At 51.1% G+C, this 13,966-nt stretch overlaps 5 protein-coding genes across 5 annotated transcripts; 2 read left to right on the top strand and 3 right to left on the bottom strand.

Annotated features, from left to right (window-relative positions):
* Positions 1 to 523: 523 nt before the first annotated feature.
* N7515_007555 (glycoside hydrolase family 16 protein) lies at positions 524 to 1,803 on the bottom strand (the record flags this gene model as incomplete). Its single annotated transcript, XM_056668299.1, has 2 exons — positions 524 to 1,366; positions 1,432 to 1,803. 2 exons carry the CDS (start codon positions 1,801 to 1,803, stop codon positions 524 to 526), a joined length of 1,215 nt encoding a protein of 404 aa, XP_056521895.1.
* A 1,945-nt stretch (positions 1,804 to 3,748) lies between these two features.
* agdC (putative alpha-glucosidase) lies at positions 3,749 to 6,796 on the bottom strand (the record flags this gene model as incomplete). The annotated part of the gene is made up of 6 exons (XM_056668298.1): positions 3,749 to 4,676; positions 4,749 to 4,857; positions 4,909 to 5,442; positions 5,496 to 5,874; positions 5,931 to 6,538; positions 6,589 to 6,796. The coding sequence occupies 6 exons, from the start codon at positions 6,794 to 6,796 to the stop codon at positions 3,749 to 3,751; spliced, it is 2,766 nt and encodes a 921-aa protein (XP_056521894.1).
* Positions 6,797 to 7,484: 688 nt separating this feature from the next.
* N7515_007553 (NAD(P)-dependent alcohol dehydrogenase) lies at positions 7,485 to 8,636 on the bottom strand (the record flags this gene model as incomplete). Its single annotated transcript, XM_056668297.1, has 1 exon — positions 7,485 to 8,636. One exon carries the CDS (start codon positions 8,634 to 8,636, stop codon positions 7,485 to 7,487), a length of 1,152 nt encoding a protein of 383 aa, XP_056521893.1.
* Positions 8,637 to 10,454: 1,818 nt separating this feature from the next.
* On the top strand, positions 10,455 to 11,266 carry N7515_007552 (F1F0 ATP synthase subunit g; the record flags this gene model as incomplete). The annotated part of the gene is made up of 3 exons (XM_056668296.1): positions 10,455 to 10,701; positions 10,897 to 10,981; positions 11,035 to 11,266. 3 exons carry the CDS (start codon positions 10,455 to 10,457, stop codon positions 11,264 to 11,266), a joined length of 564 nt encoding a protein of 187 aa, XP_056521892.1.
* A 509-nt stretch (positions 11,267 to 11,775) lies between these two features.
* rok1 (RNA-dependent ATPase ROK1) lies at positions 11,776 to 13,932 on the top strand (the record flags this gene model as incomplete). Its single annotated transcript, XM_056668295.1, has 1 exon — positions 11,776 to 13,932. The coding sequence occupies one exon, from the start codon at positions 11,776 to 11,778 to the stop codon at positions 13,930 to 13,932; it is 2,157 nt and encodes a 718-aa protein (XP_056521891.1).
* Positions 13,933 to 13,966: the final 34 nt, after the last annotated feature.

The raw sequence follows: 13,966 nt of genomic DNA, 5'->3' as shown, positions 1-13,966 counted from the left end.
CAGTTATTTAACAGCCCCTTCTACCACAGTAAAGCAAGAAGCATCCACAACCAACAACCTTGGAACTTCTATTTGAATCACAGAATCCATCCTTCAACCATGGTATACAACAACTCGTAAGCCTTAAGGTTTCGGTGAGATTCCTTATTGGTGGTGTTTCAGGTGAAATGTGGTAGATTGCAGTGTATCGTTCATGTTACCTAGGATAACTACGAAAGTGAATCGATATGAAATTAAGAATGTGTGCAGTGGTATTGACGCTGATAGATACATGATGTTCGCCCAAAGAAATCCGCCCATTTTCCAGACAAGTGCTCAAAGGCACATCCAGGCAATCTAAATAGATCGCAGGCAATTCAAGCAAACAAGGACGAAGAGGCAAAAAATGATACAGCCAGAAAAATTAAAAATGTCAAGTCGCATCCATCACTCATTACCATCCCCGGCCCAGCCCCAGTATCCTCGATTTCATGACGCGTTTTCCATTAGTGCGTTCAGAGGATCAAAGCACTCGAAGGGGCATTTACAGCTGGAGAAGGGCAGTCACCAGACCCAGCAGGGAGACGGGGCCCAGATAGCTGGCAGCGACAGTGGCAGCTGCGTTGAAGGTAGGGCTGCTGCTGGCACTGGTGGAGGAGCCGGTATCCGAGGGAGGGATGGTGCTAGAGCCAGAGCCAGAGCCAGTAGTCTGGCTGGGTGAAGTAGTAGCAGTGGCAGTAGAAGAGCTGGAAGCAGTGGTGCTGGGGACCACGGTGGACTCGACAGAACTCGAGGTCTTGGTAGCCAGAGTAGTGGAAACGGAAGTAGAGATCTCGGTTGTGGTGGGGACAGACTTGGTGGTGGTGGTGGAAGTCTTGGTCGAGGAGCTAGTGGTAGCATCGGAGGTGGTGGTGCTGGTAGTGCTGGTGGTTCCGGGCTTGACGGCGTCGGAGCCAGTGAACTTGATGCTGGCAGAGGAACCGGAGCGGTCGGTCCACAAGTAAGACTCGGCGGGGTTGTAGTTCTTGACATCAATGCTCTTGATGTACATGGAGTAAGGACCCTTGGAGTAATCGGTGGGACCACCAGCCCATTCGATAGTACCCGGGGCGTTGGTAGGAGCGCCACCAGCCCAGATACCAATGCGAATGTTCATCGGGGTCTGGGGGAAGCGGCTGCCGCCCTGGGCATCGTTGTAGTTCAGAGTGCGAACGACGGCACCGTCGACCAACCAAACGACGGACTCCTCGGTCCACTTGATGGTGTAGGTGTGGAAGGTATTGTGAGGATCCGCGACAGCGGGCCAGGTCTCACGGTCATAGGTGGTAGTATCACCCTTGCCGAAGTAGTTGGTCTCAACGGCATCAGTTCTGGTGCCAATGGCTTCCTGTAATTCAGTTAGTATTTACCCCATATTGCGGGGAAATAAGGTTGAGTTGTAATATCACATACCCAGTCAATCTCGTCCAAGTCATCGGACTGCAAGAAGGCGGAGCTGACAATGCCTTGGCCAGCAGAAGTCTTCATGACAATAGCCAATTCACCGTAGAAGAAGTAGAACTTGCTGGTGATGGTAGGAGCATCGCCTTCCTTGTTGATAGTGAAGACGGCACCATCAGCGCCAGTGGGAACACTGCCACCAGTGATCTTGAACTGGTCGAGGGCACTGCTCTGGGTGAAGTCAAAGTGCGCATCGGATTGAGCCAAACCAGGGTTGGCAGGGCAACTCTGCTTCATGGGGTTGCAGTCGGAGTAAGTCTGAGCTGAGACCAGAGGGGCGGCCACGGCGAGAGCCGTAGCAGCAAGCTTCATGAAAGAAGGCATAGTGAGTGATATGGTACAAGTCAAAAGTGACGGAAGTGAAAAAGTAAACAACACGAAGGGTGAAGAAAAAAGTATTAAGTTATTAAGTATGTCCCAGGCAACGAGGAAAGTGGAAACGAGTGTGGATTGATGGGAAGGAACTACCAGTCCACCAGGTGGGATTGCACGCTACTTTATCTATCTCCACATTATGCCAGAAACTCATCGTGACAGTACACACCACGGGGTGTACACTGCCCACGCTAACAGCTCTAAAAAAAGGAGGCGGGATTGTCCGATGCGCCGACATCTTAGAAGGGTGGCGATGATTGGACCTCGGGTGGTAAGGCCGAAGACGCTGAGACAGAGAAGTAAGACTGGTCAAGTGGATTCATCAGACCCTCATCAGGCCCCACCAGGGAGCTGCTGGGGAAGACTCCTCCGTACATAGTGAGTGGAAACCTAAAGCTTGTCGCCCTGTGAGAGGTGAGACATTGGTGGATATCAGGATAGCCCTGTGGATGGATATGCAGAATTATACAGATTAGAGTATTCTTACAGTGTACTGCTGTAGGCAATATAATTTTGACGTGAATTCCACAAGATAAAGACTCTCTTCCGCTCGCAGATCAACTGGCTGATCGGCCAGATCTGCCGATCATATGTTACAGAGTGAGCTCAGTGTGACCGTGATCACAGAAACCGTATGAGCATAATATCAACCAGGTGAATACATAAGCTAAATTGCCGGTACGAAAAAGTAAAGAATAAAAAAATCCTCCATTAACCCGGAAAGCGACTAAAACCCGACCAGAAATAGGTGAACCATCGTATAAGACACCCTCTAAGCGACCGCCAAGCCATTGGTTGCCTTACTTTTCTATTTTTTAGGACTTTTTAGAATTTTATATTGCCATTTTGACCAGGCAGTATCCATGGATTCAGAGAAGTTAAATATTTCTCTGTCACACCGTTGGAAATAGCAATTGCAGTGAATACAAACATCCATGCAAATGCATTATTTTACCCTATCATGGACGCAGCACCATGTCTATTGTGAAACCAGGGCGGGTCACTCGAACACGATCCTACCGCGACCACCGTAGCCTACAGTACGTCTCCAGACTGTGATTCATCAAAATGTCATTAGTTCATCGTAATTCTTTATTGGATTAAAATACGCGCATACGAGTGCCCAAGGTTTCAAAAGAGAAAAACTAATGATCCATGGCAACCGATTTTTATACGAATTTTCCAATCAGATGACTCAGGAACTAGCCTGTGCCTGACTAGCGGCTTTACCACCTGAGCACACATCCCAAAATCCCCAAGGTTACCCTCGAGCCTCCCCGGCTGAGCCTCTCTTTTTGTCTTTAGACTAGTACGCTAGTACCTGACTGGGTATGGCAGGGTAGTCTCGCATTCGTGTTTACGGAGTTATTGTCTTCGGGAACTCCCTCTAGCGCTGAGAAAATTTTCTATCAGCTTATCAGACAGAGATCTTTCCATCTCGCAAGACAATGTCTACCCCTCAACCCCGGTCTCCTAACGTCTCCCCCTCAGTCAAAATTCATGCAAGGGGGTCTCGTTTCGAAGTTCCCTTGAAACCGTTCGATAACAGAGATACACGTGAGTTTCCAAACCGACTACTACTTGGCGGACTGACATGCAGAGACAAAGAAACCACGTTAGTCGGGCGGCCTCGGGCCAAGATCCAATCAACGCGATGAACTACTTGACGCCGAGTAAAACGAACTCGCTTGTTAAATTAGCTGAGATTACAGTTCAAAACTAGTTAGCGAGTAAAAGAGGGGAAATGCGCCATATGCATGGGGCGGCTTGGGGCCCCGGCTAGTGTGCCGTAAAATAGCCTCCACCTCCCGCACACGTGCACCTCACAGGCATCCACGGATCTAAAGAGAGGCTCTGCAACCAACTTTAGAAAAAAAAATACCACCGCAGGCAACTACAGAGTCACCTCAGAAGGCTCAGTCAATTCAATCTGGACCTTCTTCGTAACACTCTGTCGCTGATCAGATGCATCATCTCGACGGACCTCATGCTTCTGCCCAAGCAGCGTAACGGCCTCAACCACCACATTAGGGTGGAACCCAAAGTCTCCCTGGATCTTAAGCCTGCCGTCCCGGAAGCTAAACTGAATCTGCGCCGCACTGTCCGGCCGGAGTGACTCGCCATCATCCAAATACAGCTCTCCCTCCGCCGACCCATCGGCCCTTGGCGCAATGAGAATTTCAAAGCCGCGCTTGCGCAGATCTGTCGTTGTCTTCGCACTCTCCGTCCGGAGAGGAAGGATACTGCCGCCACGGATGTGAATCGGGATATCAGTGACAGCGAGATCACTAATCGTCTTCACAGACCCGCCACCCTGCACAACGGCACCAGTAAACCAATCGTAGAAGATATCCTCTGGGAAATACGCATCGACAGAGGTTGCCCCCTCCTCCAAGACCGGCGAGACGAGAATGGAGTCGCCGTAGAAGAATTGCAGCTCGTTACCGAAGGTGTCGCTATCCTCTGGATAGACATAGAACAGCGGCTGGAGGAACGGAGTACCGGTCACCGTCTGGCGGTGGAAAGAAGTATAGAGATAATCGAGCAGACGGTATCTGATGTCGATGATCTTCTTCGCAGCCTTTGTGACAGTTGCCCAGCGATAGAATTCCTGCGGCGTGGCCCCCAACTCGTTGTGGTTCCGGTAGAACGGGTAGAAACCGCCCAGCATCGCCCAACGGGCGCAGAGCTCCTCGGTCGTGTTGCCTCCGAAGCCGCAAACGTCGCTGCCGACCATGGGGACCTGGAAGATCGAGGCGAAGGCTAGCATTTGCGCGATGGAAATGCGATATTTGTCCCATTGGCTGACGTTGTCGCCGAGCCTGCAGTGAAACTGGGTTAGATGGGATGCCACGGGTGGTCGCGCTGGTCTGGGAATGTTTGTCTGCTCTTACCAGTGTCCGACGTGGGCGCCTGCTCCGGCGAAGGTGCTGCGCGTGATGATCAAGGGCCGGACATGGGGTCGGCGCTTCAACATTGCTTCGCGGGATGCCGAGCTCATCACTAATGTGCTGGTTAGAAAGATATGGGTATGCGAGGAACAAGTGAGCTTACTTGTGCCATAGAGGTTGTGAGTATCGTATTCAGCATAGCCCTCACCAGCATGGATGAGATCGGTATCAATGGTCTTGTTGCTAATCGAACCCGCCGCATTGGCAATCTGATAAGGCGGGTTAATGAGATCTCGACCAGACAAGCCAACTTTCTTCCCCTTTTCTGCGTGACCATGTTTCCGTTTCTCGGTAACGCCACGTGCACCAACAGGGGCGTCACCTCTCTTTACGTGGTGCGGAGAATGGTCAGGCGAGGAAGACCCCGGCTGGAAATCAGCCGGGAAACCGGGAATATTGCGGGGAGGAGATCGAACGGGCGGAGGCGCAGGAGGTAGATTATTCTGCTTGGCGTACTCTGCTGCGTTGTCGCAGGGGTACGGGCAGAAATTAGCAGCTTCATTCATGTCAATCCATAGACCGTCAATGTCGACACCGTCTTTGGCGCTGAAGAACCGCTTGAATTCTGAATTCCAGTAGCTCTGCGTGTCTGGGTTGAACCAGTCCGGATAGACGGTGGCACCTGGCCAGACGGCGCCTATAGATACTATGTTAGCTATAGCTGATACGTTGCACTTGTCAGTGTCTCACCTTCGTAGAGCTCATTCTGGTCACTGTCACGGTAGAGGAACACGCCGGCATCAAAGCCCCGGTTGAAGGCGCCGTTATCTGTTGTGATGCTACCGTTAGAGAGGATTAGAGAAAACGAGAGATTAGAACACCTACCAGAGTTACTGACAGCCGGATCGACCATTACGATGTAGTGCTGGTCATGCTTATGAAGATACAAAACCAACTCCTGCATCTTCTTGAGCGGGAATCGGTCAGCATCCAGTGTGAAGACCCGTCGACCACCCATGTAGTCAATATCAGTCCACATAGTCTCAAGCGGGATCCCTGCGCGGCTGTAGTTGTAGACTACTTCGGCGACGTCGAAGGCATCCTGGTAGCCATACCGACAATTATGATACTAGAAGAACAATAATGAGCACACGAATTCGATAATCCATAGTCGAAGCGACGTACTCCGAAAGTCCAGTAGCTCTGCATAGCAGGAAGACCAACAACGTCAGAATACTGCTCGCTGACTTCCTTGGGGGTCGGGCCAGCCAGGAAGTAGAAGTCCAAGACTCCGCCGAGGGTGTTATACTCGAGATACTGCTTGCCATCCTCAGTCTTGTCAATCTTGATGTCCATGCCATTGGAGTTCAAGAAGAAAACTCCGTGGGTTCCTTTCTCTCCGCGGTGGTCAATGTAAATAGGATGAGCGCCGTAGAGGTTTGACTTTTCAGGAATGGAATAAGCATCCCGGTTCCAGATCGTGCGAGTGTAGTTAGTCGTTGGTAAACGCAGCGAATCAGTGTGTTCGCCCAAACCATACAGGTTAGGATCATTAGGAAGCCAAGTGCGCAGGTTCAGATACTGAGACTGGAAGACAATGTTGGTATCGGAAGTATCGAAGAGCACTTCTTCACCGCGCAGCACTCGGAATGAGAAGGGATTCTCCTTGAAGTCAAAGCCAAGCTCGGACTTCTTCTGGCGACCATTGGCGTTCTCGGGCCGGGGAACGACGGATTCCGGGACTTGATAAACCTCTTCATCCGCATCATAGATCATGACATGGAGCCGGTTTTCTAGAAGATAAGCATATGCTATAGTTGATGGGCAGGGTGCTGAGATATACCATTTTGTGCCTCTACAAGGAGCTTCAAGCTGGGAAGATCCGTGCCATAGATATTGCAGGCATCCCCAGCAAGCTCAAGATCAGCAGTCAAGGTCTGACCCAGCTGCTTCACGTTGGAAGCCTTGTATCCAGGGCAAGCATCCAGTTGCGATCTGGGTCTCACAAGAGCAGCACCCACGAGGGGAGCCAGGAGAAACAAGTAGCGCATGTTTGAAATTGGGCGAGTACAGGGGACAGAAGCACAACAGGGGACCAGGGAGTCAGGGACCCTTTTAAGTCAGGATACGCTGAGCCACAGAGCCACTAGATCCCAATTATGGAAGGTGCGGGGGAACAATGATCCAACAGACCAACAGGGAAAGTGCGAGGCATTGATTGACCACATGATTGTTTGCATAACAATGAAATGGGGAAGCTTCCAGCTGGAGGGCTGCCGATTTGTGGAGAAACGGATAATTATCGGGAGACATCCTCTTGGCTTTGGGCCGTCCTCATCTCGGGCCATACGATGTAGATCGATGTATACAAAGTAGCCGCACGTTCCTCTAGGTCCCTGCATCTGGACCTGATCTTACTACTTTTGACATGCCTTTTTCTTGTTTTCTTTTCTTTTCCGTTGATTTGCCGAGTACGAAGCCGAGTTACCTGGGCCTGCCTTCAGCTTACTCGATAATGACGTTGCAGGATCACTACACTACACCTTCTTATATAATTTAGCAACTTTTGAAGGAATTGACATTCCACGGGCTTTCTATTCTGCCCTAAAGCGTCCTCTAAACATCACTCGTTATGGATATACAAAGAAAATCGTTTAACGCCGATGGCCACGCTTGATCCCAACCAGAAACCCGCTGATGTTCTCAAATATCGCCATCCATCTTGCTTCCATGCTTCGCTCAAACCTTCTGGCCAGCAGTGGCGGCCTGAACATCCTCTTCCGAGCTCATGATCTGCACCTTGATGGCGCCAGTCTTGGGGTCGGAGGCAGTCTCAAAGGCCTTGAGCGCATTTTCAAGTGAATAACGGTGAGTAACCAGCTTGCTCAGGTCAATCACACCGTTCTGGACGAGGCGAATGGCTCGGGGCCAGGTGTTGCAGTAGCGGTACTGGTACTGCAAGTCGATCTCCTGAGTACTGAGACGCATGAAGGGGATGGTCATCTCGTTCTTGCCAACACCGATGACAAACACCTTGCCACCAAACTTGACACTCCAGATGGCGGAGTTGACACTGCTCTCGACACCGGTGCACTCCAGGGCCAGCTTGGGGCGCAGAGCGTCGGGGCCAGAGCCCTTGCCGTCATTCAGAGCATTGATGATACCGTCAGCGCACTCTTCGGCCGACTTGCCCATCTCCACCTTGTAGGTGCGCACTTCGGGGACCAAGCTCTTAGCGAAAGCGAGGCGACCCTCGTCGATATCTGTGATGACAATCGGGCAGGCGCCAGCGGCACGTGCGCTGAGCAAACTAATCAGACCGATAGGACCGGCGCCGGTGATAAGCACGGGGTCTCCGAGACGCAAACCACTGCGCTCGACAGCCGCCAAGCTCACACTGAGCGGCTCCAACATAGCACCGCTCTCAAAGCTCATATCACCGATCTTGTGGCACCAGACAGCGGGGTGGTTGACGTATCGGCGGAGCAGGCCATCGACAGGCGGGGTGGAGAGGAATGCGACTTTCTCGCAGCCGTTGTAGCGACCGGTCAAGCAGGGCTCGCAGGCATTGCAGATAACGTTGGGCTCGATAGCGACGCGATCGCCGACCTTGAGGTGGGTGACATCGGGGGCGACGGCGAGAATCTGGCCGGCCGATTCGTGACCGAGGATGTGGTCGCCAGTGACAATCATAGGACCAATGCAACCGGCATGCCAGAAGTGAACATCGGAGCCACAGATACCTGTGCTGCGCACCTCAATCGTAACCTCGCCGGCGTTCAGGCCCTTGCCAGCATTGATGTCCTCTGCCGTCGGAGTGGAGTCGGCGATCCAGAGGTCATGTTTGGGGTTGGTGTACACACCAATGTTGGTCTTGGTTGCGGAAGCCATTATTGTGTAGGGAGGAGGAAGAGGAGGGAAATAGAGGGGTCAATACGTTGGATGCAAGGAGGGAGCAGCCACTTTAATACTCCCACCGAAAAATCTGCGCGCAGGTGATCTCATGGTCCCCGTCCGCTGCGCATTCAACCCCACGGCGATTCATGGAGTATGTGACAAAAAGTGGAGTGGAGGGGCACTTGATTTAACCGCGCGGGGGTCACTTACTCGCTCCGGCTGGATGAGGCAGGCAATCTTTGCCCGCAGCTCGCTTTCAGTCTCGGGCCGAATGTTGAAATCGGCTGTCGGTTAAAATTGGCATATTCTCGATGGGGATGTTCAAATCCAACCTCTCAAAGTTCTTATGTTGGCATATCTGGATCCATCTTGGAGAGCTGAAATATCATCATGTTCGTTCAATGTACACAGTATTGGAGCCAAAGTATTAGGGCTCCTTTGAATCAACAAGAATGGTAATTCTCCGGCGGAGTCCGATGGATTTCATGTGGAGGAAACGCCTTCTTCCGGGCCAAACAGTGCAAACATGAAATCCTCAGGCATTCAGGCATGATATTTGCATTCATCCGGAGGTTGCTCTTCACCTCTCCTTATTCTTACACTTGCCTAGCATAAGAGCTAAACTATGTCCTGTATGGATCCAGGATAGACACAAGGAGACTTCTATGCACACTCTCTCCAGCTTTTGCTTACTTGTGAACAACACCATCTTGACTCTATCACGATCCTCCTCCAGTTTAGTTCACATTGCCAACATCGAATCAAGACTGTGTGACAGTTCAAGTCATCTGAGGGCCTACATATGAAGATGCTGTATTACGATGCATAATATGTGGAACATAGATGAGTCGCCTGACCTGGCCGAATCTTTCGAGTACTATGCATGATGCATTGGACCAACAACGACAACTCCCCGAGGATATACGAAATACCTGGTGGGAATACCACACATGATCAAAAACATCATGATATGTGATACAGATCGAATATACTGTAGGGGTCTTATTGGAGGATTTACTGTAGAAACCAACCTGCATAGAGACATCTATGCTCATGCTTCAATGCCAGGTCCGTCCGGTCTACACAGTATGAATCCAGGTTTCGAATAAGACAAGTTCAACTTCTTTGGAGTAGGTTCTGATCTCTCTCCGTCACATGTTCTTGGTTCGGGAATCAACTAGCATGATCAACCTAGGTCTGATCCAGGACGGGATGGAACCTAGGGTACCTAGGACGTAGTCAAGAATTAGGTACAGCCTTATGGTAGTGCTCTACTATATATTTCCATTGGTGCAACATCTATGTGAAAGGGCAGTGCTCCTTTGAGCCGAAATATATTCATTCCACAAGCACGAGAATTTCTACAGACACTAGCTGCAGCAGACTCAGCTGCTACGCCCCGAAAGGAACTAAATATGCTATAGTTACTCGGTACTGTCAAGTTGTTCGCCCAGCTACATAATGAACTGATTAACAGGGGTGGATGCAGGTACAAGTAGATGCGCGCTGGAGTTCCAATGTACTCTCAAATTCACGTCTACAAATTAGAGGTATCCCAACAGCTATGATCACATATTTCTTCGATCTATTTCTCTACAACAAATGTATTGTTCCCATTGTTGACTTGGACTGATGTAAACCACATCACGTGACCTCCAATTCCTGAAGTTCCCGAGCGTCAAATCTTCATCTGTTTCTGCCGTTGCGCGAGATTCCAGATCAATTAGATCATACTGCCATCTATCAGCGACTGTCTCGGGTGTCTTTCGCTTCCTCCTTCCTTTTCACTTATTTCCCTCCGCAGTATTCAAAATGCCCGCCGCCACCCGTGCCGTCCTGCGGCAATCGCAGTTCCTGACCCGGAGAACCGCCGTCAGACACGCTTCGTCCACCTCCGAGGCTGCCTCCAAGGCCAGCGAGACTGCTTCCTCTGCTGCCTCTAAGGCCTCCGAGGGTCTGTCCAAGGTCTCCGCTTCCGCTGGTCCTGCCATGACCAACGCCGCCACTGCCCTGCGCAAGATCGGTGGACCCGTCGGCAAGGTCATCTCTGTCGTCGATTGTAAGGGACACACCTGAAATATCTTGAATTTTCTTGAATGGCTTCAAGGATGTGCTTGGTGATTGGGTCTTCAATGGAAGCAAAATCTCCCACCATCAACCGATTGATTCGGTTGGAGTTGCACTCAATCCCGACCTCCTTGTTGACTTCAATCCAATCGCATCAAGCTCAACAGCTAACCATCAATCAATCTAGCCATGATTCCTCCTACCGTCTACTACTCCAAGGTCGGCATTGAGCTCGGCAAGTTGGTGTTCCGTGGCCAGAACATGGCTCCTCCGTAAGTTGGACTTCGTCGACACCCTTGGCTATTGATCTAACTTCTTTTCACAGCAACCTGGCCACTTTCCAATCCTACTTCCAGCCCTTCATCACCAACCCCGCCGCCCTCAAGACTCTCCCTTCGCCCTCGACCATCATTGCCCGTGTCCGCAACGCCAGCCCCAAGCAGCTTGCCCTTGCCGGTGTCACCGCCGCTGAGGTCATTGGCTTCTTCACCGTTGGTGAGATCATCGGTCGCATGAACTTGGTTGGATACCGTGGTGAGGTTGCGCACGCGCACTAAGTGGATGTGGATAGAAGAGAATCGTCCTTTCCCTTTATTTCCTATGTTAATCTTCTTGCGCTGTGTATGATAGACGATGGAATTCAAAACTGTTGTCTGAGATAGACCTTGTTACTGCAATACATTCCCCGTTTCCATGAACAGAGTCATATGTAGGAATCACTGGCATTGGCAACTAAACCATAGCACTTGCCCCGTCACATGTACTAGTCTTCAAAAGTCCACTGACCGTACTTCTTTTCCGCTAATTTCCTTTTTCTTTCCTCTGATCTGTGCGATGATTGATTGGATTGCTTTATTACCGTTTATCGTCCTCATTCTCTATCTCTGTTACGTACAGACCATTCCACCTTGGCACATAATGGTCCCCTTGGTGATTTACAGTCTCACCCGATGGTAACGTGCAAGGCGCAACGCTGATTGGCCCGGGAGGAAAGTCGACGAACCCACTTTTTTTTCTCATCGAAGAAGTCTCAACGAGCTTTCTTTTCAACTCAACAACCAAAAGAATGGATGCCTTCAAATTATTGACACGAGGACAGAAATTGAAGCCCGCCTCGTCAGCCTCGGAGTCTCGCCTGCCGTCAACTGGGAAAGCTGCCAACCCGCAGCTCTTCCGGACTGCGGAGGCCGACAAGCTCGAGTCTGCTAAGAGTGGTAAAAAAAGAAAAAGAGGCGCTGCCCCTCAAGAGGATGAAGAAGATCTACCTGATCTCGATTTTTTCAGTTCAAACAAACGCCCTGCAGCCAGCGTGACGGAAACTGCTGCTATTGCCAAGGGTGATGATGAAAAAGTCCCTGCGAAGGATGCCGTATCAGATGATGACGACGAGTCCATGGATGAAGTACAGCGCCGCACCATCCTGAACTCACACAAGATCAAGGTTACAGACATGCGTGGCTTGGATGAGATTCAGGCCCAGTCTACACCTACCAGTGAATCGAAGAAGAAAAAGAAGAAGTCAAAGAAAGACGAGGCGCCGACTCTCAGCAAGAAAGAGCAAAAGCGTGCCCGACGCTTGTTCCCAGAGCCGCTGCTTAGCTTCAAGGAGCTCCGCTCTAAGTACAAGATTTCCTCGCGACTTGCAGAGAACGTCGCGGAGCAAGGATTCACGGTACCTACAGAGGTTCAACTTGGAACCCTTCCGTTGCTCCTTGGGAAGTCTTCCGAGCCAGATCTTCTGGTGGTCGCTCCCACCGGCAGCGGAAAAACCCTGTCATTTTTGATTCCCATGATCAACAAAATCGTTCGACACCACCACTCAAATCCCGACGAGCACGGTATCCTAGGTGTGGTTGTGGCCCCTACCAGGGAGCTCGCCAGCCAAATTGTCAACGAGGGTCGCAAGCTAGTGGCTGGAACTGGCGTGAAGATAACCTTGATGAAAAAGGGTATGCGCGTTGCTGATAGCGGTGATGCCAATGTCCTCGAAGAGAATAGCGAAGAATCATCTGGATCCGAAGATGAAAACACCGAGAGCAAGCCAACCAAGGACCGAGCCAACATTCCAGTCACGAAAAGTGATATTCTCGTCACCACGCCCCTGACGCTGGTCAACGCTCTATCTGCGAATCGGACTACCACCATGGCAACATTGCCCCTGGTGCGGAGCCTGGTTATGGACGAAGCTGACGTCCTCTTGGATCCGTTGTTCCGGGAACAGACGCTCGACATTTGGAAGTCATGTTCACACCCCGATCTTCGGGTGGGCCTCTGGTCGGCCACTATGGGATCCAACATCGAGGATCTTACCAAGTCGACCATCAAAGAGCGACTGGAAGATCTCAATCTAAAGCCAAGTGAGCCACACCCGCTGCTTCGTCTAGTTGTAGGGTTGAAAGACTCTGCAATCCCAAACATTGAGCATAAACTCGTCTATGCCGCTACGGAGCAGGGTAAACTGCTTGGACTTCGTCAACTTCTCCGCCCCGCTGCAGCATCAGCATCAGATATTCGTCTTCGCCCTCCTTTCCTCATTTTCACACAGACCATCCCTCGTGCGGTGGCCTTGCACTCTGAACTCAAATACGATATTCCCGCCGAAGCAGGTGGCTCCTCACGTATTGCCGTTCTCCACTCCGACCTCTCGGACGGCCAGCGGTCGGACATCATGCGCGATTTCCGCAAAGGCGAGATCTGGATCCTGGTCACGACAGACCTGCTAGCTCGTGGCGTCGATTTCCGCGGCATCAACGGTGTGGTCAATTACGATATCCCCAACTCAGCCGCTGTGTATGTTCACCGCGTGGGACGAACCGGTCGTGCTGGTCGCGAGGGCGGTATCGCCGTGACATATTACACCAAAGAAGATATTCCCTACGTGAAGAGCATTGCCAACATTATCGACGTCAGCGAAAAGCTACGTGGGACAGAAGGCGACAAGTCTATTCAGAAATGGTTGCTCGACGCTCTGCCCAATCTGAGCAAGAACAGCAAGAAAGACTTGAAGAGGCATGGCGTCAAGGAGCGCCAGTCTGCGAGATTGAATGAGAAAGAGGACGATGGAAAGGGCGCTCGTGGTATGAGAATCAGCACAAAGAGTGGTTTCGAGCGTCGACTGGAGAATAAAAAGAAGGGCGCTATCGCCGCCAGCCGCAACAGAAAGGCTGCGGCGGCAGCAAGTGGTAATGCTAGTGACACTGGCAGCTGGGCTGGACTGGACTGAATCAGGTCTTGTTTTTGTACAACACATTGATATC

The sequence above is a fragment of the Penicillium bovifimosum genome (assembly GCF_028826915.1).
Source record: "Penicillium bovifimosum strain IBT 22155 chromosome Unknown utg000005l_segment0_segment0, whole genome shotgun sequence".
Classification (NCBI taxonomy): Eukaryota; Fungi; Ascomycota; class Eurotiomycetes; order Eurotiales; family Aspergillaceae; genus Penicillium; species Penicillium bovifimosum.
Note: the sequence above shows the minus strand (reverse complement) of the source record. Positions and strands in the feature narration are given on the sequence as shown.